The following is a 26,815-nucleotide window of genomic DNA, read 5'->3' as shown; positions in this document are numbered from 1 at the left end:
CTCACTCCCTTCCCAACAGCTGCTTCCCTTTCATGCCCCTCGACTCTTGTAATTGCCATCTGGTTTCTGTACAAATTGCAAATAGACTTTCGCTCCCTGTATTTTACCCCTGCCACGTTCAGAACTTGTCAAAAGCCTTCTCCAAGTCTACAAATGCTAGAAACTTAGGTTTACCTTTTCCTAATCGAGCTTCGAAGATAAGCCGTAGGGTCAGTATTGCCTCACGTGTTCCAACATTTCTACGGAATCCAAACTGATCTTCCCCGAGGTCGGCTTCTATCAGTTTTTCCATTCGTCTGTAAAGAATTCGCGTTAGCATTTTGCAGCCGTGGCTTTTTAAACTGATAGTTCGGTAATTTTCATATCTGTCAACATCTCCTTACTTTGGGATTGGAATTATTATATTCTTCTTGAAGTCTGAGGGAATTTCGCTTGTCTCATACATCTTGCTCACCAGATGGTAGAGTTTTGTCAGGACTGGCTCTCCCAAGGCTGTCAGTATTTCTAATGGAATGTTGTCTACTCTGGGAACCTTGTTTCCACTCAGATCTTTCAGTGCTCTGTCAAACTCTTCACGCAGTATCATATCTCCCATTTCATCTATATCTACATCCTCTTCCATTTCCATAATATTGCCCTGAAGCACATCGCCATTGTATAGACCCTCTATATACTCCTTCCACCATTCTGCTTTCCCTTCTTTGCTTAGAACTGGGTTTCCATCAAAGCTCTTGATATTCATGTAAGTGGTTCTCCTTTCTCCAAAGGTCTCTTTAATTTTCCTGTAGGCAGCATCTATATTACCCCTTATGAGATAAGCCTCTACATCCTTACGTTTGTCTTCTAGCCATCCCTGCTTAGCCATTTTTCACTTCCTGTCGATCTCATTTTTGAGACGTTTGTATTCCTTTTTGCCTGCTTCACCTGCTGAATTTGTTTATTTTCTCCTTTCATCAATTAAATTCAATATCTCTTCTTTCGGCGTTACTTTCGGCATTTCAGTCTGTGTCGCCTGGCCACCAAGAGCTGTTGCAGGACGATTGATTCAAGGATCCAGTTATATGGCTCCTTCCGTGTATAGCGATGTTACAACTATGACTACTGGAGCCTGGAGATGGCATCAATGTAATGCCGAAACTGGTAGCACATAGAAGTTCATAAAACAAAATAAATTTCTGCAATACATATGGCTGTTGGTAAATTATTGCATCAAGAAACTTGAAGTTTTTAACTTGCACAACAAATGAACAAACATTAAGCAACAAATGACATATAATGGTACACAACAACAAATAACACATAGTGTAGCATCATACTAAAATGCCGGACTTATTAGACCATACGGAATTAACAACACAACACGAAACAAATTGGTAAGACAAACTACTAACACTGATAAATATAGCCGAGCTTATATATGGCAAATAATCTTCAATTGCTGTCAGTCTATTTATGTGGGCCACACATGTAGGAACTTAAGATACACAGAGCATCAAGGACCATTAAGAAGTAACAGCTCGCACACAATATTTGCGGACCCGCCGAGCAGCAAACATGGAAACCGATTTGAAATTGCTTAAAACTGTCATTACCTTCCACCAAAGATCAACAGTAAAAGAGATCATCGTATACAAAAATCAATGTATGAAGGAAAATATTTACTAAATGAATATAAACCACTCTGCAAAAAAACACTATTCGCCACAATAGAAGAATTTTATAGATAACTTCCTCCCCCCTCTCATCCTCCCATGTACAGAGTAAATTCCCTGAATGTCAGTAATACTTTGAAATTCGTTCGTCACTCTTCAGATAAATGCACAGCGAAACAAAGGAACGCGCGCTATAACGCTCTAGGTGAGTACTGAAACCCTTTGTTTCTGTCACAAATTGGCCAGGTGCGAGTACACTCGCGCTCTGACGGTTCCGTACAAACTTCATTATTTACACAGAAAGTTCATCCATTTCCGGAGTCGACACTGATACTGGAAAGATATCAGTCCCGGGAACTCCCAAACTTTCGATAACGTCTTAATTTTAAGAATGAAGTCGTATAACAAGTGACAAAAGAAGTATTTTTTCGTGTCATATAATCAAAACTAGCAAATTTTTGATGTTTTTCCTTTACTTGCACTGCCAAACTTTACTTTTTGCCATGAGTCTCGGTCAAGGGCAAGTACCATATTGGTTTTAATGAGTGAATTTCCGAGTATCAAAACACGTGACATAAATGGCAGTATCTCCTGATTGCATTGACTTAGAAACTTAACTTTCATACACCATCAAGAGATTATAGACCTGTGTGTGTGTGTGTGTGTAAAAACTTTCAGCTTGATACGTCTACCTGTTCCTGAGAAGTAGGTTTAGGAACAGTCGGACAGACAGACAAACGGACAAAAATGTGATCCTATAAGGGTTCCACTTTTACAGATTGAGGTATGGAACCTTAAAAATGACTGTAAAACCATCAAAGGGTCCACTTAACAAAGAGAATTAGTATCTTAACACATCGACAGTCGTCCACGACACGAAGCAGACCGAGTCTGAGCAAGATCTCCTGCGTCGATTATTAATAAAAAAAATGGAATAAATTAATACCTGAATGTCAGGGTCGTAATCAGTTCTTGTTCGTTCTCTAATCGTGCTCAAATTAATAAGTATGTCGTTACTTAAGTGTTAATTCGCAGCATTGGATTGCATCCGTTAATGTTAACATGTATGCTATTACTTAAGTATTAATTCGTTGCACTGGATTGTATCCTTTGATATTTAATAATCCAAGTGGAACTAATTCTGAAGGTCAAAAGTAATAATTGAGTATGAAGAAATTAATTTCAGTTGTGTGTTGATATGGAATTAAATCAGTTACTCACATACACTAAAATAAGTATTTCAAAAGAAATAAGCCAGCAAAGCGGAAATATCTCTCGTTTTAAAACAGTGGAGTGAAACCCAGAGGATCAGTGAATCAGTGGAGCACAATATTAAATTTTATCACTGATTAGCTAAGAAACGCGATTAATCGAAAACTAAATTTATGACGACTCGAGATAAGCATTCTGGTGGTGGTTTGTGTTTAACGTCCCGTCGACAACGAGGTCATTAGAGACGGAGCGCAAGCTCGGGTTAGGGAAGGATTGGGAAGGAAATCGGCAGTGCCCTTTCAAAGGAACCATCACGGCATTTGTCTGAAACGATTTAGGGAAATCACGGAAAACCTAAATCAGGATGGCTGGAGACGGGATTGAACCGTCGTCCTCCCGAATGCGAGTCCTGTGTGCTAACCACTGCGCCACCTCGCTCGGTGAGATAAGCATTATAACCTGAAAAATATTTTATGCTCTATTCTGTCTCAGGAAAGACGAACATGCAGGATACTTAAAGATATAAAGAATTTATACATACTTGATTAAACAGTTCATACAGTATAACAGGTGGTTATATACAGGTGTTAAAAATATTAAAATATATAACTGAATGACAACTCCAATAGTTCGCTGTGGCTGTATTTAAATCGATTAGAGACAAACAACTTGTTACGCAACTTTTCGTTGTTTCGTTGATTTGGGGAGGGGACCAAACAGCGAGGTCATCGGTGCCATCGATTAGAGAAGGATGGTGAAGGAAGTGGACCGTGCCGTTTCAAAGGAACCATCCCGGCATTCGCCTGAAGCGATTTAGGGAAATTAGTAAAACCTAAATCAGGATCGCCGGACGTGGGTTTGAACCGTCGCAACTTTTTAAGTTACGTCTTATGATGTATATAATGCTATGTCTTTTGGTTTAGGGATATATTACAGAATGCCGCAGAGTAACAGCTGGCGGGGCTAGGCGAAGTTCTCGGCCTTTTTCCGGTGATAAAAAGGATCGTCGGTGATGAGTGTACAGTCTATGCTTAAATCTCTGTTACCACATTAACGATCAAAGTATGTTTCTGTGGACTTACGTCAAGCAACGGATGATGCCCCTCGTAAATGTTATCCGGGGAAGTGTTGAGACCGGAAGCCGAGACGCTTATGTGTGCTTCTCACCAAAATAATAGCATTCTTAGCAGCTGACGCCTCGTAGCTTGTGTTGTCAGCTGCTGTTACTCTGCGGCTTTTCTGTAAAATATCCCCATACCATATGACGTAGCATTATAAACACCAGAAGATGTAACTTAAAAGTTACGAAAGCGGTTGTGTGAATCTCTAACCGAATGAAATAAATACTGCTACAGCGGACTGTTGGCCTTTTCATTTACTTTTATATTTCAATAGTTTTAACACCTGTTATAGTCTGTGAATGGATAGCTTTGAGGAATGAAGTAGCAAAGGCAGCAGAGGATCCAGTAGGTAAAAAGGCGAGGGCTAGTAGAAATTCTTGGGTAACAGAAGAAATATTGAATTTAATTGATGAAAGGAGAAAACATAAAAAAGCAGTAAATGAAGCAGGCAAAAAGGAATACAAACGTCTCAAAAATGAGATCGACAGCAAGGCTAAGAACGTATGGCTACAGGACAACTGTAAGGATGTAGAGGCTTATCTCACTAGGGGTAAGATAGATACTGCCTACAGGAAAATTAAAGAGACCTTTGGAGGAAAGAGAACTACTTGAGTGAATATCAAGAGCTCAAATGGTAACCCAGTTCTAAGCAAAGAACGGAAAGCAGAAAGGTGGAAGGAGTATATAGAGGGTCTATACAAGGGCGATGTACTTGAGGATAATATTATGGAAATGGAAGAGGATGTAGATAAAGATGAAATGGGAGATACGATACTGCGTGAAGAGCTTGACAGAGCACTGAAAGACCTGAGTGTAAACAACGCCCCGGGAGTAGACAACGTTCCCTTAGAACTACTGACGGCCTTGGGAGAGCCAGTCCTGACAAAACTCTACCATCTGGTGAGCAAAATGTATGAGACAGGCGAAATACCCTCAGACTTCCCAAAGAAAGCAGGTATGGACAGATGTGAAAATTACCGAACTACCTTCTTTACAGACGAATCGAAATACTGATAGAAGCCGACCTGGGAGAAGATCAGTTTGGATTCCGTAGAAATGTTGGAACACGGGAGGCAATACCGACCCTACGACTTATCTTAGAAAATAGATTTAGGAAAGGCAAACCTACGTATCTAGCATTTGTAGGCATAGAGAAAGCTTTCGAAACTGTTGACTGGAATACTCTCTTTCATATTCTGAAGGTGGCAGGGGTAAAATACAGGGAGCGAAAGGGTATTTACAATTTGTACAGAAACCAGAAGGCAGTTATAAGAGTTGAGGGGTATGAAAGGGAAGCAGTGGTTGGGAAGGGAGTGAGACAGGGTTGTAGTCTCTCCCCGATGTTATTCAATCTGTATATTGAGAAAGAAATAAAGGAAACAAAAGAAAAATTCGGAGTAGGTATTAAAATCCATGGAGAAGAAATAAAAACTTTGCGGTTCGCCGATGACACTGTAATTCTGTCAGAGACAGCAAAAGACTTGGAAGAGCAGTTGAACGGAATGGACAGTGTCTTGAAAGGAGGATATAAGATGAACATCAACAAAAGCAAAACGAGGTTAGTGGGATGCAGTCGAATTAACTCTGGTGATGCTGAGGGAATTAGATTAGGAAATGAGACGCTTAAAGTAATAAAGGAGTTTTGCTATTTGGGGAGCAAAATAACTGATTGTGGTCGAAGTAGAGAGGATATAAAATGTAGACTGTCATTGGCATGGAAAGCGTTTCTGAAGAAGAGAAATTTGTTAACTTCGAATATAAATTTAAGTGTCAGAAAGTCGTTTCTGAAAATATTTGTATGGAGTGTAGCCACGTATGGAAGTGAAACGTGGACGATAAATAGTTTGGACAAGAAGAGGATAGAAGCTTTCGAAATGTGGTGCTACAGAAGATTGTTGAATATTAGAAGGATAGATCACATAACTAATGAGGAGGCATTGAATAGAATGGGGGAGAATAACAGTTTGTGGTACAACTTGACTAGAAGAAGGCATCGGTTGGTAGGGGATGTTCTAAGGCATAAAGGGCCGGCCGCGGTAGCCGTGCGATTCTAGGCGCTACAGTCCGGAACCGCGGGACTTGTACGGTCTCAGGTTCGAATCCTGCCTCGGGCTTGGATGTGTGTGATGTCCTTAGGTCAGTTAGATTTAAGTAGTTCTAAGTTCTAGGGGACTGATCACCTAAGATGTTAAGTCCCTTAGTGCTCAGAGCCATTTGAACCATTTTTTAAGGCATAAAGGGATCACAGGATGACCAATTTAGTATTGGAGGGCAGCGTGGAGGGTAAAAATCGTAGAGGGAGACCAAGAGATGAATACACTAAGCAGATTCAAAAGGATGTAGGTTGCAGTAGGTATTGGGAGATGAAGAAGCTTGCACAAGATAGAGTAGCATGGAGAGCTGCATCAAACCAGTTACAGGACTGAAGACCACAACAAGATAGTGTATGAATTGGTGAATGAGTTACGTGTAATTACTTTAGCTAGTTTTAAAACTATCTGTGTGTAAAGAAGTGGTAGTGTACACACTGCAGTACCCAGCCAAAGAAAAATTGTAATACATGAATATATTACGACGACGTAACGTGCAGTTTGCACTGCGTGTAAAGTCACTACACACTGCACCGTGAAAGATTCGCTACGGAAACAATAGACATTAAGCCATCCCCTCGCTCCCTCTATACGCTTTCTTTCAGGAGTGCTAGTCCGTCTAGATGAAATTTAGGGAGGGAGATATGGGAGAGGTGAAGCCGTGAGAAGTGAAGCAGTCGCTAATAGGAATACTTGTGTAAGGCAAGGTTCCGGTTGCGGGTCCTCAGCGCACACTCTGCTGCAGAGTGAAGGCGTCTTTCAAGGAACACTTGAGACAGTTGTTTGGTTTATGCTGCTGCGAGCCGCAACAAGAGGAGTGGGTGGGTCACCTGCTCGATGCTCTCGCGCACGGAGAGCTCGTGGAAGGCGGCGCAGGCGGTGTCCCGGCAGCGGCGCAGACCCTCCTCTCGGCTCACCATGCGCTCCCCCCACTGGTCCGTCTTGTTGCCCACCAGCACCACCGGCGCCTCCCCCACCGGCTCCTGCAACCACCAGCTCTACAGTCACTCTCGGCGGACACCTGCGGGAACTGAGCGGCCGTTAGCTTGCGGTTACTTAGATGTCTCTTGCCAAGGAACACATCACAATACATCACCTGATCAAAAGTATACGGACACCTATGTGGAATGTCTCAACTCTTCACCTATGACTGCTTGACCCCGTGTGGGGACACTTTAAGTAAGGTGTTTGCATGTCTCTGGCGGAATGGCAACCCATTCTGCCTCGAGAGCCGAAACCAGAGGTGACGTTGGATGTTGTGGTCTGGAGGTCTACATCTACATCTACATCTACATGATTACTCTGCAATTCACATTTAAGTGTTTGGCAGAGGGTTCGTCTAATCACAAGCATACTAGCTCTCTACTATTCCTCTCCCCAACAGCGCGCGGGAAAAACGAACACCTAAACCTTTCTGTTCGAGCTCTGATTTCTCTTATTTTATTTTGATGACCATTCCTACCTATGTAGGTTGGGCTCAACAAAATATTTTCACATTCGGAAGAGAAAGTTAGTGACTGAAATTTCGTAAATAGATCTCGCCGCGACGAAAAACGTCTTTGCTTTAATGACTTCCCTCCCAACTCGCGTATCATATCTGCCACACTCTCTCCCCTATTACGTGATAATACAAAACGAGCTGCCCTTTTTTGCACTCTTTCGATGTCCTCCGTCAATCCCACCTGGTAAGGATCCCACACCGCGCAGCAATATTCTAACAGAGGATGAACGAGTGTAGTGTAAGCTGTCTCTTTAGTGGAATTCCTGCATCTTCTAAGTGTCCTGCCAATGAAACGAAACCATTGGCTCGCCTACCCCACAATGTTATCTATGTGGTCTTTCAAAGTTGTTCGTAATTTTAACACCCAGGTACTTAGTTGAATTGACAGCCTTGAGAATTGTACTATTTATCGAGTAATCGAATTTCAACGGATTTCTTTTGGAACTCATGTGGATCACGTCACACTTTTCGTTATTTAGCGTCAACTGCCACCTGCCGCACCATACAGCAATCTTTTCTAAATCGCTTTGCAACTGATACTGGTCTTCGGATGACCTTACTACACAGTAAATTACAGCATCATCTGCGAACAACCTAAGAGAATTGCTCAGATTGTCACCCAGGTCATTTATATAGATCAGGAACAGCAGAGGTCCCAGGACGCTTCCCTGGGGAACACCTGCCAATGAAACAACCTTTTTCTCACCTTGAGCACAGTATTTTCTATGTGGACTTTCCAACTGAAGTTGTTCGTAATTTTACCACCCAGGTACTGGCAAGAATACACCATCTAATCAAAAGTATAAAGACACCTTTATGGAGTGTCGCTTTCTTCACCTTCATGACTGCTTGACCCCATCTGGGGACTCTTTAAGTGAGGTGTCTACATGTTTGTGGTGGAATGGCAACCCGTTCTGCCTCGAGAGCCGAAACCAGAGGTGAGTTGGGTGTTGTGGTCTGGAACGAAGTCGACTTACCAACTTAATTCACTAGTGTTTTTTTGGGTTCGCGTCGTGAATCTGGACAGGCGAGCCCATTTCAGAGTGTTGCGATGCTGCTTTACTACAGGTGCATTGTCATGCTGAAACAAACAGTCATCGCCTCCAAACTATTAGCTTTTTCTCGAGCGAAATGATGGGAACACATCTTATCCATGAAAAACATCCCCATATTCTAACACCACATACTCCGTACTTCGCTGTTGATAAGTTAATATTCTCCAGGCATTCTCCAAACTGAAACCTTTCCAAAGAGGGTATATCGCGGTTCACCAGTCCAGATCACTGGTTTCCGTCATCTACAGTACAGTGGCGTCGGCTCTTACACAACCTTCAGCGTCGCTTAGCATCGACTGCAGAAATGTGTGGCTTATGGGGAGATGCTCGACCCCCGCCTCTTGGCAGTACACTTGTTCGCCCACTGCTTGGATACTGCTCACCGGTGTGGGATCCGTACCAGATAAGGTTGATAGAAGAGATAGAGAAGATCCAACGGAGAGCAGCGCGCTTCGTTACAGGATCATTTAGTAATCTCGAAAGCGTTAAAGACTCTGCAAGAGAGGCGCTCAGTAGCTCAGTACGGGGTTTTGTTGAAGTTTCGAGAACGTACCTTCACCGAGGAGTCCTACGTATATCTCGAGAAGAGACCATGAGGATAAAATCAGAGAGATTAGAGGCCACACAGAGACATACCGACAATCTTTCTTTCCACGAACAATACCGGACTGAAACAGAAGGGAGAACCGATAGAGGTACTCAAAGTACCCTCCCCCACACACCGTCAGGTGGCTTGCGGAGTACCGATGTAGATGTAGATGTAGATGTAGATTCTTTTCAGATGTCCACGCCCAGTTATTGTGCTACCCGGAGAGCTGGTAGCAGTTTGGAACTCACGAATGGTTGCTTCCGCTGACTTCATGTGATTTTTTTACAGACACTCTCTGCAGTCTTCTACGGCTCTTGTCCCTCAGTACATGAGGTCTGCCTGCTCCTAACTCCAGCTGTTTCCGCTTCACGCTGCCGTCGCCAACACCGACTTGGGCAGCTTTAGAACGGCTGAAACGTTTCTGATCTATTTGTTATTCAGGTGACATCCAATGATTACTCCACGTTCGATGTCATTGAGCTCTCGTGCTGTTACTGCTCCTCTACTGACAACACAGCACTCCCCGCCTCCTTTTATACTCCTCTCGTGACATTTAGCGCTCACTTCCGCATCACATAGGGATGACTGTATACTTTTGATCAGATAGAATATCTCGATTCATTACGTGCAAGGAAAGATGTCTGTGACCTCCAAAGAACTTTATACCAGTAGTCATTACCGATTATCAAGAAAACGTTAAAGCACAACAGTAACAGCACAGCGATCTGGACTAAGGCTTGCCGGCAGCGGCATACATTCAGCTACGAACACGAGAAAGTGGAAGATCAATCGCACGTAATGGATTTCGTTACGCACCATTCTGGTAAAGTCTAATTCAGTTAATGGTGATTATATTAATCAACTATAAGGTATTAACACTAGATTGTGGTATTTGTAATTACGTATTTCGATAAATACAAGAGTTACGAGCATCAAAGGCAGGGACAAAGTTCATTACTATGACTTTATTTACATAAAATGTTTTGTTTTGGACTGGAGCTAATTTGAATTACGCTTAATAAAACCTAATTACAAAATAATTAACGTCTTTTTAGCAACAGACAAAAACAGTGATATGTCCTTTGTATTGCTGAAAATCTCTCACAATCATTTTTCCAGGGTTTTAGTTAATCTTACTGTAAGACAATTTGAACACTGTCAGGCTGTTGTCAGTCTGTTGGCAGCGTTGGGAGACGGGAGACGGCAGGTGGTAGGTCAGTGCGGTGGCGTGAGGTCAGTGGCTGCACCCGCGTGTTCACTGCCCGAGCTAGAATGAATCTCTGGTATCGATGTTAAGCACTCTCAGTAATTGTCTCTGCGCTCAACAGCGAACACTTGTGCGACCTCTGAGCAGTAACTCATGTTTTATAGTGGAATGAACGCACCAGCTGCACTTTTCTTTTTCTTTTAATAGCCGTGACAAGCTTCAGCCTCGAAGGCAAATTTACGGTGGCTACCTGAACAATAGCGCAAAAACAGAGTAGAGTGTAATACGTTGTATGACAACGAAATTAATAACAAACATCGTCAAAAACAAAATAAGAAATAAATAATGTTTTATAACAACTCGTCCAATAAGGTCATCAAAACAGCATAATACAGTAGGAGATTTTGTACGGCAACACGTCTACAATTTAAGAAAATAACACACACACACACTATATATATATATATATATATATATATATATATATATATAATGAAATGATAATTAAATGGACACCCTAGCTGCAAACAGGCGTTGATATACTTCATTGGGGACATATTGAAAATGTGTGCCCCGACCGGGACTCGAGCCAGGGATCTCCTGCTTACATGGCAGACGCTCTATCCATCTGAGCCACCGAGGGCACAGACGATAGCGCGCCTGCAGGGACTTATCCCTCGCACGCTCCGCGTGAGACCCACATTCCCACCACGTCCACAACACTACATTCGTAGTGCGCCTAATAGATGTTTGCCCATCATACTAACTACTCATGGCAGATTGATCAACCAAGTCCCGTACGAGTTGGGGCATAGCGTGCGCGTTTGCAGTATGTGCATGTGATTGAGCAGGAGACCCCGGGTTCGGGTCCCGGTCGGGGCACAGATTTTCAACATGTCCCCAATGAAGTACATCAACACCTGTTTGCAGCTAGGGTGTCCATTTAATTATCATTTCATTCTAGCAAAGCTGCTTGGTCATCAACGGCAACTGTTCTTTCGGGAACAGATACTACCGTCATATAATAACATACATATAACGACAACTTACATAACTATCATCGAGAGAATACATAGACAGACTGGCGAGCCACGTGAAATGCCGGCACTTAAACAGGTGAGTACGTTACACGGAGACGGGGGGAGGGGTGGGGGCACAGAGCTATAAAAGGGCTGGATAGGTGTACAGGGAGAAGCAAACAACAATGAAATGAACATAAGCACGAAGGTTTAAAAGTAAGACAAAATACACAAACAAATAGTATATAAGACTTTTCGTTAGATGCAAAAGGGGAAAAAACACGTGAAAAGTTGTTATATAAAAAAGTACAGCAGGTGCCTCTCAGAGGACCTGAGGGAAAAGAAGAGACGATTTTCGAAAACAAGCGATGCCAACGTAGTGGACATAGCAAGTGCACCTCTGCCTCATTTGTCTGCGGACCGCTTTTTCCAGGATACATTAGCCAGTTGGAGACAGAAGAACTCGCTACGACAGGTAACTAAAATTTTAAAGAAGAGAGGTGAAATTAATTGGAGTGAATCGGGGAAGATAGTAATCGGGTTGTGATGCCTATTTGCTCCTGTTATTTCACTGTGTGAAGTGAGCGCAGTGCCCGGCGGTCCATTGCTTCGTTGGGTCCATGTCTCGAGGGGCGAGCAGTAGGTGCAGTTGTAGCGGATACTTTTCGTCGTTGGGAGACAGAAAACTATGATATACAGGGTGGTCCATTGATCGTGACCGGGCCAAATATATCACTAAATAAGCGTCAAACGAAAAAAATACAAACAACGAAACTAGTCTAGCTTGAAGGGGGAAACCAGATGGCGCTTGGTTGGCTCGCTAGATGGCGCTGCCATAGGTCAAACGTATATAAACTGCGTTTTTTTTAATAGGAACCCTCATTTTTTTTATTACAAATTCGTGTAGTACGTAACGAAATATGAATGTTTTAGTTGAACCGCTTGTTTCGGTTTGTGATAGATGGCGCGGTAATAGTCACAAACGTATAAGTACGTGGTATCACGTAACATTCAGCCAGTGCGGACGGTGTTTGATTCGTGATACATTATCCGTGTTAAAATGGATCGTTTACCAGTTGCGGAAAAGGCCGATATCGTGTTGATGTATGGCTGTTGTGATAAAAATGACCACTGGGCGTGTGCTATGTACGCTGCTCGGAATCCTGGGCGACATCATCCAAGTGTCCGGACCGTCTGCCGGATAGTTACGTTATTTAAGGAAACAGGAAGTGTTCAGCACATGTGAAACGTCAACCACGAGGTGTTTTAGCTGCTGTCGCGGCTAATCCGCAGATAATTAGCAGACAAAATTGCTCGAGAATCGGGAATCTCAAAAACGTCAGTGTTGAGAATGCTAAATCAATATCGATTGCATCCGTACCATATTTCTATGCACCAAGAATTGCATGGAGACGACTTTGAACGTCGTGTGAAGTTCTGCCACTGGGTACAAGAGAAATTACGGGACGATGACAAGTTTTTTGCATGCGTTCTATTCAGCGACGAATCGTCATTCACAAACAGCGGTAACGTAAACCGGCATAATATGCACTATTGGGCAACGGAAAATCCGCGATGGCTGCGACAAGTGGTAAATCTGCGACCTTAGCGAGTTAATGTACGGTGCGGCATTATGGGAGGAAGGATAATTGGCCCACATTTTAACCATGGCAATCTAAATGGTGCAATGTGTGCTGATTTCCTGCGTAATGTTCTACCGATGTTATTACAAGATGTTTCACTGCATGACAGTGTGGCGATGTACTTCCAACATGATGGATGTGCGGCACATAGCTCGCGTGTGGTTGAAACGGTATTGAACAGCATATTTCATGACAGGTACATCGGTCGTCGAAGCACCATACCATGGCCCGCATGTTCACCGGATCTGACGTCCCCGGATTTCTTTCTGTGGGGAAAGCTGAAGGATATTTGCTATCGTGATCCAGCGACAACGCCTGACAACACGCGTCAGCGCATTGTCAATGCATGTGCGAACGTTACGGAAGGCGAACTACTTGCTGTCGAGAGGAATGTCGTTACACGTATTGCCAAATGCACTGAGACTGGCGGACATCATTTTGAGCATTTATTGCATTCATGTGGTATTTAGAGGTAATCACGCTGTAACAGCATGCGCTCTCAGAAATGATCAGTTCACAAAGGTACATGTATCACATTGGAACAACAGAAATAAAATGTTCAAACGTACCTACGTTCTGTATTTTAATTTAAAAAGCCTACCTGTTACCAACTGTTCGTCTAAAATTGTGAGTCATATGTTTGTGCCTATTACAGCGCCATCTATCACAAAGCGAAAAAAGTGGTCCAACTAAAACATTCATATTTCTTTACGTACCACACGAATATGTAATGAAAATGAGGGTTCATATTTAAGAAAGGCAGTTGATATCCGTTTGACCTATGGCAGCGCCGTCTAGCAGGCCAACCATAGCGCCATCCGGTTTCCCCTTTCAAGGTAGACAAGTTTCTTTCTTTGTAGTTTATTCGTTTGGCCCTTATTTCTTGAGATATTTGGCCCGGTCACGATCAGTGGACCACCCTATATATTAAAATTTACGATGTGACATAATGACAGTTGTATTTAAAAACAATGATGATGATTTGTTTATATTTTTACCCAATCTAACCATGTATTTATTTCTCTATCTTAAACTATGTGTGCGTCCAGTTACCCCCTGTTTTCTTTCCTATTGGAACACGTATAAACTTGCATCTTATCCCGATACCTGGAAAAGGCGTCATACCTTCTTTGGGGTAAGAAAGTAATGGCTCTGAGCACTATGGGACAACATCTGAGGTAATCAGTCCCCTGGAACTACTTAAACCTAACTAACCTAAGGACATCACACACATCCATGCCCGAGGCAGGATTCGAACCTGCGACCGTAGCGGTCGCGCAATTCCAGACTGAAGCGCCTAGAACCGCTCGGCCACACGAGCCGGCTGGGTCAGAGAGACATCTGTTATACCTCTTTTGTACTGTTATTTGCAGACGATGTCTAAAAATTACGGAGAAGCATCTTAGTGGAACCAACATTCTTAGTGAATCTGTCCACTCCCAACACAACACTCCTAATGAAGCCGTAAACCCAGAAACTGCATCTAACGCAAATTTTGCAGCTTAGACAAGGACCTCTAATACGTTTGAAAAGATTTTACTGATAGCAGTTTTGGAGACACCAGAGACAATGCGACACCCCAGGAAACTCTATAAAGTTTAAAAACAGAGCAACAGGAAAGGACTGCCACCAAAAAAGTTCTCCAACCACCAAAAGGGGGAGGGAAGTATAACCGACTGCTGACGACAATGAGCGTGTTGTGTGTAAAAGAAACGGATCGTAAGTGGAGTGGATTCAATGTAGTCACAGTAAGAAGTGGCTTCCTAAAACATGCACAAAGGAAACGAGTATGTGCTTTAAAACAGAAAATATCGACAGTCGCCATTTGTAATACACACTTTTATATTGTATTGCTAGACAGTAAAATATATAATAAAATTGGTGATGGCATCTCATTTATTTTCCCGCCTTACTCTGATTTTCGGGGTGAGACGATAGGTTTAGTCCAACATGTAAAAAATTACTGCGGGACATAAAAGTTATGATTTTGATATAAACAGCAGTTTTCCGTTTGAAGAAAGCTTACCAAACATGTGTGATTAAATTCGTTTTGAAAATCTCAAAAATTCCTTTGTAATTTGATGCAGAATCAAAAAGTATGCCGTCTTGTCCCGTCGCACAATAATAAATTGTATCCCCAGGCAGCTTCTCATTACGAGAAGAGAAATATTTACAGTAACAGTTAGGAGTCAGCCACTTCCTTCCACATCGGCAGCCCTCGCAAACCTATACTCTCACATATTTTGGAAATTTCAAATTCTTTCATATTTCTGCTGCCGAAGCCCAGTACGATATCAAATCAGAGCCAAGTAGAACAACTGATAGCATAAGGTCCAGAGGTAGATCAACACGTTATTGACTTGTTCAATTTGTGAAGCTCTTCATCTTGAAAAAATCATCCATTTTTTCTGAAATTGTAACAATTCATTTGTCTGTACATGTACGTCACATCTACCGATTACCGCCTTATTCGGATAATTCCTTGTTGTGCATCGTCCTTTTTTTTCCTTTAGAAAGTGTAATGAACTTCAGTGATGAGTATTACGTGTTAATTCACTCGACCGCTAGTCTGGAAAGATAAACTGCAAGAGAGTAAACTATTAATACATACTCTAATCGAATGTGATAAGGACATTAGTTCACACAAAGATTCGGTCGTACGAAAGATCCATATAGTATCTTTTATTTCACTAATCCATGCACCTTTCAGCGACCGAATTGCAAGCAGCTGCAGCTGGACTGAAAACTGGGACTAGAGTATATTTATACTGCGCTTACATACAAACTTCCTTGTACAAGAATACGTGCGTCTTTCTGCAAAATCTCTTCGGGCATTTTCCACTTTCGTTATTACTGTGTGGTGACTTCAACTCACATCATCAAGTATGAGAATACGAAAAAAAGATTCCCCAGTAACACACATCTCAGAAGCTATACTTGGCAGCTGTCTGTCAGTACTGAATAATGGATCGAGGCCAATGATCGACTGGTCAGTGAGGAGAAGACCAGTCATTCGCATCACACTATGTTCACCTTGTTTTTCGTACGTCAACGAAGTAACTGATACGTTAGCCTGAGACCCTCCCCGACTGAAATCAAACTGATCACTCACAGAGAAAATATACTAGTACACTGATACAGGAAATTCAAAGAAACTTGTCTTGTTGGTCTATGTGTATTCCAACCACGAAAAAAATATTGCCACAGCTACATGAGATTCGTACTGTTCCACAATAGTGTTATACCTTACGGGATGTAAAAAGTACGCTGCGACATATTTCTTTCCACAGAACCAAGAAAAAACATTTCAAGGAATCATAAATTCTGTAGAAGTATAGCTCGACGGTTTCTAACAGTGCTGGAATATGGGAGACATTGGACAACTGCTTGATATAAAAATACAGTTATGTCGATGGTATAAAGCTCTTGAAGAAGGAAAAGAAGGCAGTACTAAATACCCTACTACACATTACTTAATAATAGATCCAGACGGAGGTATGGAAGAAAGCCAAAGTTTTTCGTTTTAAGCAAAGTTCATCTAGAAAAACATTATTTTCCACGGAAAAACCGCATAGATAAAACGGCGCTAAAAACTGCACAAATTAAACTGAGCTTGCCATCAAAATAAGACAAATCTCGTTAAACAGTGTCTTGCATCAATTCATTTCAATGGGACAGCAAATTCTATGATCAAACTGAAGGCGTGCCTAAGACGTACCCACTCAGAGCAGGTATAACGAATTTCTATACTGAAAAATTTGAAGAAACAGTCCTTCAGATGGCCAAGAATAAATCCATTTCTTGGTTTTACTACGTTGATGACAATTTCGTCATATGTCACCATGGAGAAAAAAAACTCTCAGAATATACACTGTCTGTATTACATTAATTCTAATATAAAGTTCACAATGAAAAGAGGGAAAGAAGTTCAATTTTAACATTTGGATATAAATGTACCTAGAAAAAATGGCGGAACTTTAGGGCAAAAGATCTACATAAACCCGACACTCACAAACAGGCACCTTCACAAAAAATCAAACCACCATCCCAAACAGGATAGACGAAGATTTTGGTGGTCCTGGATGAAAGACTCTGTGGGCTTCATTACTTGGAAGACGATTCCCATTACTTAAGAATTACTTTCAGAACAAATGGGTACTATGACAAAAAGATCAGGAGCTACGAGAGAGAAAACACCAGCTACAGTGAAAGTTTTCCCCCACTACGTAAGAACTGTCACAGATCTCATCAGTCGAGTGCTAGGAAGTCGTAGTATTGACACAGTGTTTAAACCGACAGGAAATGTGCGTGAATATTCTAATACAGCGCAGGAGCTACCCCGGTCGTTTGCTGCGATAGAAGTACGCAAAATTCCTTGCACATGCGGTCGGGTACGCAAAGGAACTACTAAATGAAAAATTAGCACCCAGCTTAAAGAACACAAAAGCAACTAGTGTCTGAGGAACGGGGATAAATCGGCGGTAGAAGATTATGGAGTCGGAACAGGTAACCACCAAATTCGGTTCTCTGATATTGTGGATTTATGGAGGAACAATCCTTACTGTGCTAAGATGTACAAAGGAACGATATAAATTCAAAAACACAAAAAAATTCAACAGAAAAGAAGAATAACTGAAATTAGATAAACTATTGCCCTTAGTAAAGCAAAGAACTGCAGATTTTGTGCAGTACAACCTAGATAACCATCGACGGTGATATTGCGCGATTTATGGCAGCAGTAGTGTGACGTTGGTACCAAAAAGTTGCGCTGTTACACATAAGCGTTGGTTTCAGAAGTCAGCTAAGGAAACTTTATAGTTTCTGAGTAAGCTAAGGAAACTTTATAGTTTCTGAGTATGTCTCCAGCATTAGGGAATGAAACGTCAGGCACAGAAACATGCCTTCTGTCAACGTCTAATGCCCGTACAACTAAAACCACCAAAAACAACACTTTTCTCCCCTGCCTTTCAGAGGACAGAAAATTCAGAAAGCTGTTCATTTAAATTCCCGTACCGTTCCTGTTGGTGACGTACATTACCCTATGATTAACCGTCTACCTCAGGAAGGCATCATTTTCTCCCAGTAATATCTGTATTTAAATAAATATGACATCAAGAGGAGATAATTGAAGACTAGACAACGCCATATTGTTATTCCTGTGCTCAATATCAGTGCAAGCCTTCAAATAGCTGTATCTTACAGATCAATAGTGTGCCGTCGTGTACAGCAAAAACACAATCAATTTTGATAAACTAAAAGCTAGAATGGTGTTTAGGATCAAGAACTGGTTTCTCAAAGGCTCTTTTGGCTTTAGGGAAGGAAAAGCGATAACAGATAACTCACTCTGTTGTCTAGTAGTATACTCAAAGTTTCTGAACGAAGGTAAAGTATAATTATTCTAGTTTTGGACTGTAATAAATTGGGACGGCTTCGTATTCCTATCAAACTCGTATAAGCAGTATGCAAGTTTACAGCACAGCGAAGGATATTACTTAAAATCAAACATAAAAAAATCTGTGCGAAAAGACTAAACATCGAAATAGAGCGATAGATAATTTATACAGAAAATTTTAAAACTGTTATGTCTCCACCCACGAAAATATTACAGCACACATGTGAGATTTGGATATACAGTATCCCTTCAGAAAGAACATGCGAGGGTACACAGATGAGGCAACCAAATGCATGGATGACGGCTCTCTGATACTGGGTTAGAGACAGCAGCCACAAAATTAACATAAATCTTCACAAGACGCCGCATCCCCAAACACGATTTTAGGTTCTCAACTTTTTGCACTAAAATCATGGACTGTGTTTCTTCGATCGGCGTTTGTTTCCCGTCTAACATATAATTTTCTGGAATCCTCCTATAAAACAATAAATATAAAAGAGCACTTCCCTGTGTGTAGTGGAACGATCGCCTTAGGATATTATTCTCTTGAGATTCTCCACTCTGATCATTCTCTTCAACCATCTGTAGGTTAAAGTTATCCAATAAGTGTGACTGCACAACCTCTTCATTCACATCAACAAGAATTCTATTGGTGTTTTCTGATGAAGCTCCACGAGGCCTGTCTATTGACATATAATTTATCAGAATTGGACAAGGTGTTGAGAAGATATTAATTCTGAAATTTCATTTTATTTGAAAATATTTGACAATCAACAAATAAAAAACTACTGAGGGAGCGATTATATGCACACACACACACACACACACACACACACACATCTTACTGTATTTTCCCCTTTCTCTAGACGGTCTTGGGTATTATGTAGCTGTCTTGTATCAGGTTTTACAGAATATGTCTAAATTTCCTTTACATTTGCGTCTATAGTCACAAATTTTTTGTTATCAGACTACCGGTTTCGGCCTATAACGACCACCTTCAGATCTGTTTTATAAAAGACAGATGTTTTTATCAAACAAATTTGAAGATCGTCATTGTAGACCCTAACCGAAAATCTGATGACGAAAAATTTGTGACCATAGATGTAAAGTAAAGGAAATTTATTCTATATTCGGGTCACTGTTCAATTTGCGACTGTGCCGCAGCTTGTGGAATATTTGTCTGTTACGAAGGTGTCATAGTCTCTCGTTTCCGCCTTGACAGCTAGGACCTGCCATGCCCCTCTCCAAAGGTATGTTTCCTCAAGTTCCGGTGTTCAGCCATAGCTAGCTGCAGCCTCATATATTATATAGATGGCAGCTACTGCAGAATACTGTTAGACACATGATGATACACATTTTGCTTTGATAAGAATGCAGTGAAAAATGCTAATGAAGGATATAATAGAGAGAAACCAAAAACGAATTGGTGGACATCGACAACTGGTTCATTTCCATTCTCACCGTCCAGTTTCTGGCAAAATCCAAGGCAATGTAGACGGCTGAGACAATTACCATGGTTTAACCTCATCTCTATTACATTCTAGGTGCTCCTTCTGCTGCAATTGATTCTGTGCAATCAAGGTTTCGATGGTAACTTGTCGCAAATTCGGCATAGTAACTGGATTTTAACTGCCTTGGAATGCTCCCATTTTCTCGGCAAATAAATTTAATGTGGGATTTAAAATTATGTGGAGGGTAAAGAGTAAAAAAGTGTCTGCTTCTTGCTAAAGTATAGGGGTTGGACAAAAATATGGAAACACTGCAATAAATGCGTGGATGAACATAAAGGCAGGTGCTAGGCAACACTGCAGGTTGCGAGGTTGTGTTTGACCACGAGCGGCTCCTGTCCGATGTCATCTGTATCGTGCAAGTGTCAGTCATATTGAGAACGATGTTCTGTGTAGATCTGCGAGCTAAATGAATTCGAACGTGGTCAAATTGTCGGTGCTTCCACGAGGTAGCCGAAGTATTTGGTGTTGCAAGAGACACCCTATCGAATATTGATACCACATACAGTCTATTCCACAAGAAAGTTTACGCCATAATTTTGTATGTAACGTCCGCAGAGACATCTATATATGTCTATAATCAATGCGCTTTTGCACAGCGTGTAGCTAAACAGTGCGGAAGTTGAATGTTTTGTTTTGTTGGTTGCAGTTTAAAATAAGTGCAAAGTATCTGAAGCGTCATGAGGCAGTGTAAACTATCCAAAGACACCACAGCTTTCCTATGGAGCTTCTGATAAAATTCTTAGAAAATCAAAGACATTCGTATCGAAGTGGCTCAACGATATTTAGAGGTCGGAAACGTGGATACTTTGATGGAGTGAGGGGCACTGCTGGCGATATCCCGCTGTTGGCAAAGGCACTCGCATCGGTCGTGGGCTGACGCCGCAATGTCCTAACGGATACGTTCGTCGTTCGTCCCCCACAGATTTCTGCGGCTATGCCGCGTACTGTTGATTGTATGATGGCAGTGTCAATACCACTCAAACATCATTGCTCTCGGTCGTTAAGACCGCCGGCCACTGCATTGTCCGTGGTGAGAGGTAGGCCTGAAATTTCCTATTGTCTGTGCACTCTTGACACTGTGGTTCTTGGAATATCGAATTACCCAACAGTTTCCGAAATGGAATGTCTCATGTGTGCAGTATCATTCCGCTTTAAAAGTCTGTTAATTCGAGTCGTGCGGCCATAATCACGTCAGACATCTTTTCACATGAATCACCTGCGTACAAATGACAAATTCGCAAATTCGCTACCCTTTCATGTCTTGTCTAGGCGATAATACCGGCACCTGTATATGTGCACATCACTATCCCACGACTTTTGTCGCCTCATTGTATAGCGTGTTTTGGAGTTCACGCAATTGCTCCTAAGCTTACCATTATTCGTCCACATTGCAAAGTACTCAATTGTTTAAATTAGACTACTTGCGTTATGATATATAAAAGAGCTAGTCGATTGTTACTATTATATGTGCTGTATGTCAACAGACAGGCCTCGTGGAGCTTCATCAGAAAACACCAATAGAATTCTTGTTGATGTGAATGAAGAGGTTGTGCAGTCACACTTATTGGATAACTTTAACCTACAGATGGTTGAAGAGAATGATTAGAGTGGAGAATTTCAAGAGAATAAGAAGGAGAATGATTTTGGCAGCAGTGATTGGGTAACAAGGGCTAAGTAGTTCTACAAATAGATAGTTGACGATTTGGAGCTTCTCAAGTTTGATTATGCTACGCAGGTAAGTGAGCTAAATGAGGAGAATGCTGCATATAAAGATGCTTTTGATGAAATATTTAGTGGGTATAGAAATGTTAGATTGTTACAGGAAAAACATGTGTGTCTGAAGGGTAAAGTTGGTGTGGGTAATAGAATGGATGATACCACTGATGTTAATGGTACAGTTAATAATAATATTAGTGGGGAGGAAAGTGAAATCCAAACATTTTTGATTATTCGTTAAGAGCAACATATAGTTGGGAACAAAAGTGAATTAAGCAATGGGTGGATGGTAAAGGATGAGAGTGTTTATGAGCACAAGCAGTGAATAGATTATATACAACTTCATCAGCTGTTAGTGCTAGGAGCATAGGATGAAGAGAAACGTAATGATGCTCAGTAATTAAGAGGGTTAAGTATTCAAGACCTAAATTTTAAGAGATTGTAGTGATGATTAAGATTGTAGTGAAAAACAGATGATTAAGAACTGTATACCTGAGGTAGCCTCCCCCCATGAACCATGGACCTTGCCGTTCGTGGGGAGGCTTGCGTGCCTCAACGATACAGATAGCCGTACCGTAGGTGCAACCACAACGGAGGGGTATCTGTTGACAGGCCAGACAAACGTATGGTTCCTGAAGAGGGGCAGCAGCCTTTTCAGTAGTTGCAGGGGCAACAGTATGGATGATTGACTGATCTGGCCTTGCAACATTAACCAAAACGGCCTTGCTGTTGTGGTACTGCGAACGGCTGAAAGCAAGGGGAAACTACAGCCGTAATTTTTCCCGAGGGCATGTTGCTTTACTGAATGGTTAAATGATGATGGCGTCCTCTTGGGTAAAATATTCCGGAGGTAAGATAGTCCCCCATTCGGATCTCCGGGCGGGGACTACTCAAGAAGACGTCGTTATCAGGAGAAAGAAAACTGGAATTCTACGGATCGGAGCGTGGAATGTCAGATCCCTTAATCAGACAGGTGGGTTAGAAAATTTAAAAAGGGAAATGGATAGGTTAAAGTTAGATATAATGGGAATTAGTGAAGACCGATGGCAGGAGGAACAAGATTTCTGGTCAGGTGAATACAGGGTTATAAATACAAAATCAAATAGGGGTAATGTAGGAGTAGGTTTAATAATGAATAAAAAATAGGAGTGCGGGTAAGCTACTACAAAAAGCATAGTGAATGTATTATAGTTGCCAAGATAGACACGAAGCCCACACCTACTACAGTAGTACAAGTTTATATGCCAACTAGCTCTGCAGATGACAAAGAAATTGAAGAAATGTATGATGAGATAAAATAAATTATTCAGCTAGTGAAGGGAGACGAAAATTTAATAGTCATGGGTGACTGGAATTCGACAGTAGGAAAAGGGATAGAAGGAAACATAGTAGGTGAATATGGATTGGGGCTAAGAAATTAAAGAGGAAGCCGTCTCTTAGAATTTTGCTCAGAGCATAACTTAATCATAGCTAACACTTGGTTCAAGAATCATAAAAGAAGGTTGTATACATGGAAGAACCTTGGAGATACTAAAAGGTATCAGATAGATTATATAATGGTAAGACAGAGATTTAGGAACCAGGTTTTAAATTGTAGGACACTTCCAGGGGCAGATGTGGACACCGACCACAATCTGTTGGTTATGAACTGTAGATTAAAACTGAAGAATCTACAAAAAGGTGGGAATTTAAGGAGACGGGACCTCAATTAACTGAAAGAACCAGAGGTTCTACAGAGTTTCAGGGAGAACACAAGGGAACAATTGACAGGAATGGGGGAACGAAATACAGCAGAAAACGAATGGGTAGCTCTGAGGGGTGAAGTAGTGAAGGCAGAGAGGATCAAGTAGGTAAAAAGACGAGGGCTAGTAGAAATCCTTGGGTAACAGAAGAAATGTTGAATTTAATTGATGAAAAGAGAAAATATAAAAATGCAGTAAATGAAGCAGGCAAAAAGGAATACAAACGTCTCAAAAATGAGATCGACAGGAAGTGCAAAATGGCTAAACAGAGATGGCTAGAGGACAAATGTAAGGATGTAGAAGCTTATCTCACTAGGGGTAAGACAGATACAGCCTACAGGAAAATTAAAGAGACCTTTGGAGAAAAGAGAACCCCTTGTATAAATATCAAGAGCTCAGATGGAAGCCCAGTTCTAAGCAAAGAGGGGAAAGCATAGAGGTCGAAGGAGTATATAGAGGGTCTATACAAGGGCGATGTACCTGAGGACAATATTATGGAAATGGAAGAGGATGTAGATGAAATGGTAGATACAATACTGCGTGAAGAGGTTGACAGAGCGCTGAAAGACCTGAGTCTAAACAAGGCCCCGAGAGTAGACAACATTTCATTAGAACTACTTACGGCCTTGGGAGAGCTAGTCCTGACAAAACTCTACCATCTGGTGAGCAAGATGTATGAAACAGGCGAAATACCCTCAGACTTCAAGAAGAATATAATAATTCCAATCCCAAAGAAAGCAGGTGTGGATAGATGTGAAAATTACCGAACAATCAGTTTAATAAGCCATAGCTGCAAAATACTAACACGAAATCTTTACAGACGAATGGATAAACTAGTAGACGCCGACCTCGGGGAAGATCAGTTTGGATTCCGTAGAAATGTTGGAACACGTGAGGCAATACTGACCTTATGACTTATCTTAGAAGAAAGATTAAGGAAAGGCAAACCTACGTTTCTAGCATTTGTAGACTTAGAGAAAGCTTTTGACAATGTTGACTGGAATACTCTCTTTCAAATTCTAAAGGTGGCAGGGGTAAAATACAGGGAGCGAAAGGCTATTTATAATTTGTACAGAAACCAGATGGCAGTTATAAGAGTCGAGGGGCATGAAAGGAAAGCAGTGGTTGGGAAGGGAGTGAGACAGGTTTGTAGCCTCTCCCCGATGTCATTCCATCTATGTATTGAGCAAGCAGTAAAGGAAACAAAAGAAAAATTTGGAGTTGGTATTAAAATCCGGGGAGAAGAAAAAAAAAACTTTGAGCCTCGCCAATGACATTGTAATTCTGTCAGAGACAGCAAAGGAGTTGGAAGAGCAGTTGAATGGATTGGACAGTGTCTTGAAGGGAGGATATAAAATGAACTTCAACAAATCCAAAACAAGGATAATAAAATGTAGTCTAATTAAGTCGGGTGATGCTGAGGGAATTAGATTATGAAATGAGACACTTAAAGTAGTAAAGTAGTTTTGCTATTTGGGGAGCAAAATAACTGATGATGGTCGAAGTAGAGAGGATATAAAATGTAGACTGGCAATGGCAAGGAAAGCATTTCTCAAGAAGAGAAGTTTGTTAACATCGAGTATAGATTTAAGTGTCAGGATGACATTTCTGAAAGTATTTGTATGGAGTGTAGCCATGTATGGAAATGAAACATGGACGATTAATAGTTTGGACAAGAAGGGAATAGAAGCTTTCGAAATGTGGTGCTACAGAAGAATGTTGAATGTTAGGTGGGTAGAACACGTAACTAATGAGGAGGTATTGAATAGGATTGGGGAGAAGGGAAGTTTGTGGCACAACTTGACTAGAAGAAGAAATCGGTTGGTAGGACATATCCTGAGGCATCAAGGGATCACAAATTTAGCATTGGAGGGCAGTGTGGAGGGTAAAAATCGCAGAGGGAGACCATGGGATGAATACACTAAGCAGATTCAGATGGATGTAGGCTGCAGTAGGTACTGGGAGATGAAGAAGCTTGCACAGGATAGAGCAGCATGGAGAGCTGCATCAAACCAGTCTCAGGACTGAAGACCACAACAACAACAACCTGAGGTAGAGGAGGTTCTTTTGGCATAAACAGAACTGGAACATAGCTTTACTGAGAAAATGAAACCAGTAACGAATACTGAATTTGATGAGGTGCGTGAGATTGTCTTGATGGACACTGAGAGTTTTATTGTAGGTTAGTACAAAATTTCTGTGAACATATTGAAAAGAAACAAACTTGAAATTCCAGGCACAGTGATAAAAATTAACTACGCTAGTGATAATTACAACAAACAGTAGGGAAAGACATAGTTTTAGATGTAAATGCTGATGATTGCTATTCAAGTAGGCATTTTTTGTAATTCAAGGATTAAGTGTAAATGTAGTTTTAGGTGTAGATTTTATGGTAAACACATTGCAAGTACAGATTGCAAACCCAAGGATCTGGAACTGAATACTGGACAGGGTAGGAAGATAATTAAACTGAAAAATATACTCAGTGGAGTGGATTTGGTAATAAATTCGCTTGTGGGACTATAAGTAACACAAGAGGTATTAATGAATGTGAAAAGGCAGAACTATGCCATCTCTTGAGTATTAACAGAAATTTGTTTTCAGAAGAACCATGGAAGATTACAGACATTGTACACAGGTAGTGCAGTGTCTGTGTTTAGCAGAGTCTGTGTAGCTCGATGCAAATGTCCTTCAGACATACACTCCTGGAAATGGAAAAAAGAACACATTGACACCGGTGGGTCAGACCCACCATACTTGCTCCGGACACTGCGAGAGGGCTGTACATGCAATGATCACACGCACGGCACAGCGGACACACCAGGAACCGCGGTGTTGGCCGTCGAATGGCGCTAGCTGCGCAGCATTTGTGCACCGCCGCCGTCAGTGTCAGCCAGTTTGACGTGGCATACGGAGCTCCATCGCAGTCTTTAACACTGGTAGCATGCCGCGACAGCGTGGACGTGAACCGTATGTGCAGCTGACGGACTTTGAGCGAGGGCGTATAGTGGGCATGCGGGAGGCCGGGTGGACGTACCGCCGAATTGCTCAACACGTGGGGCGTGAGGTCTCCACAGTACATCGATGTTGTCGCCAGTGGTCGGCGGAAGGTGCAAGTGCCCGTCGACCTGGGACCGGACCGCAGCGACGCACGGATGCACGCCAAGACCGTAGGATCCTACGCAGTGCCGTAGGGGACCGCACCGCCACTTCCCAGCAAATTAGGGACACTGTTGCTCCTGGGGTATCGGCGAGGACCATTCGCAACCGTCTCCATGAAGCTGGGCTACGGTCCCGCACACGGTTAGGCCGTCTTCCGCTCACGCCCCAACATCGTGCAGTCCGCCTCCAGTGGTGTCGCGACA

The 26,815-nt window shown here is 41.8% G+C and overlaps 1 protein-coding gene across 1 annotated transcript in view; it reads right to left on the bottom strand.

Annotated features, from left to right (window-relative positions):
• LOC126282008 (ras-related and estrogen-regulated growth inhibitor) overlaps positions 1–26,815 on the bottom strand; it is a 190,205-nt gene that overhangs the window by 15,855 nt on the left and 147,535 nt on the right. The window contains exon 5 of the mRNA XM_049981399.1: positions 6,906–7,058. Within this exon, the coding sequence (XP_049837356.1) occupies positions 6,906–7,058 (153 nt within the window). The remainder of the gene's footprint in view (positions 1–6,905; positions 7,059–26,815) is intronic.

The sequence above is a fragment of the Schistocerca gregaria genome, chromosome 7, assembly GCF_023897955.1.
Source record: "Schistocerca gregaria isolate iqSchGreg1 chromosome 7, iqSchGreg1.2, whole genome shotgun sequence".
In the NCBI taxonomy this organism is placed as follows: Eukaryota; Metazoa; Arthropoda; class Insecta; order Orthoptera; family Acrididae; genus Schistocerca; species Schistocerca gregaria.
This window is presented reverse-complemented; position numbering and strand designations above follow the sequence as displayed.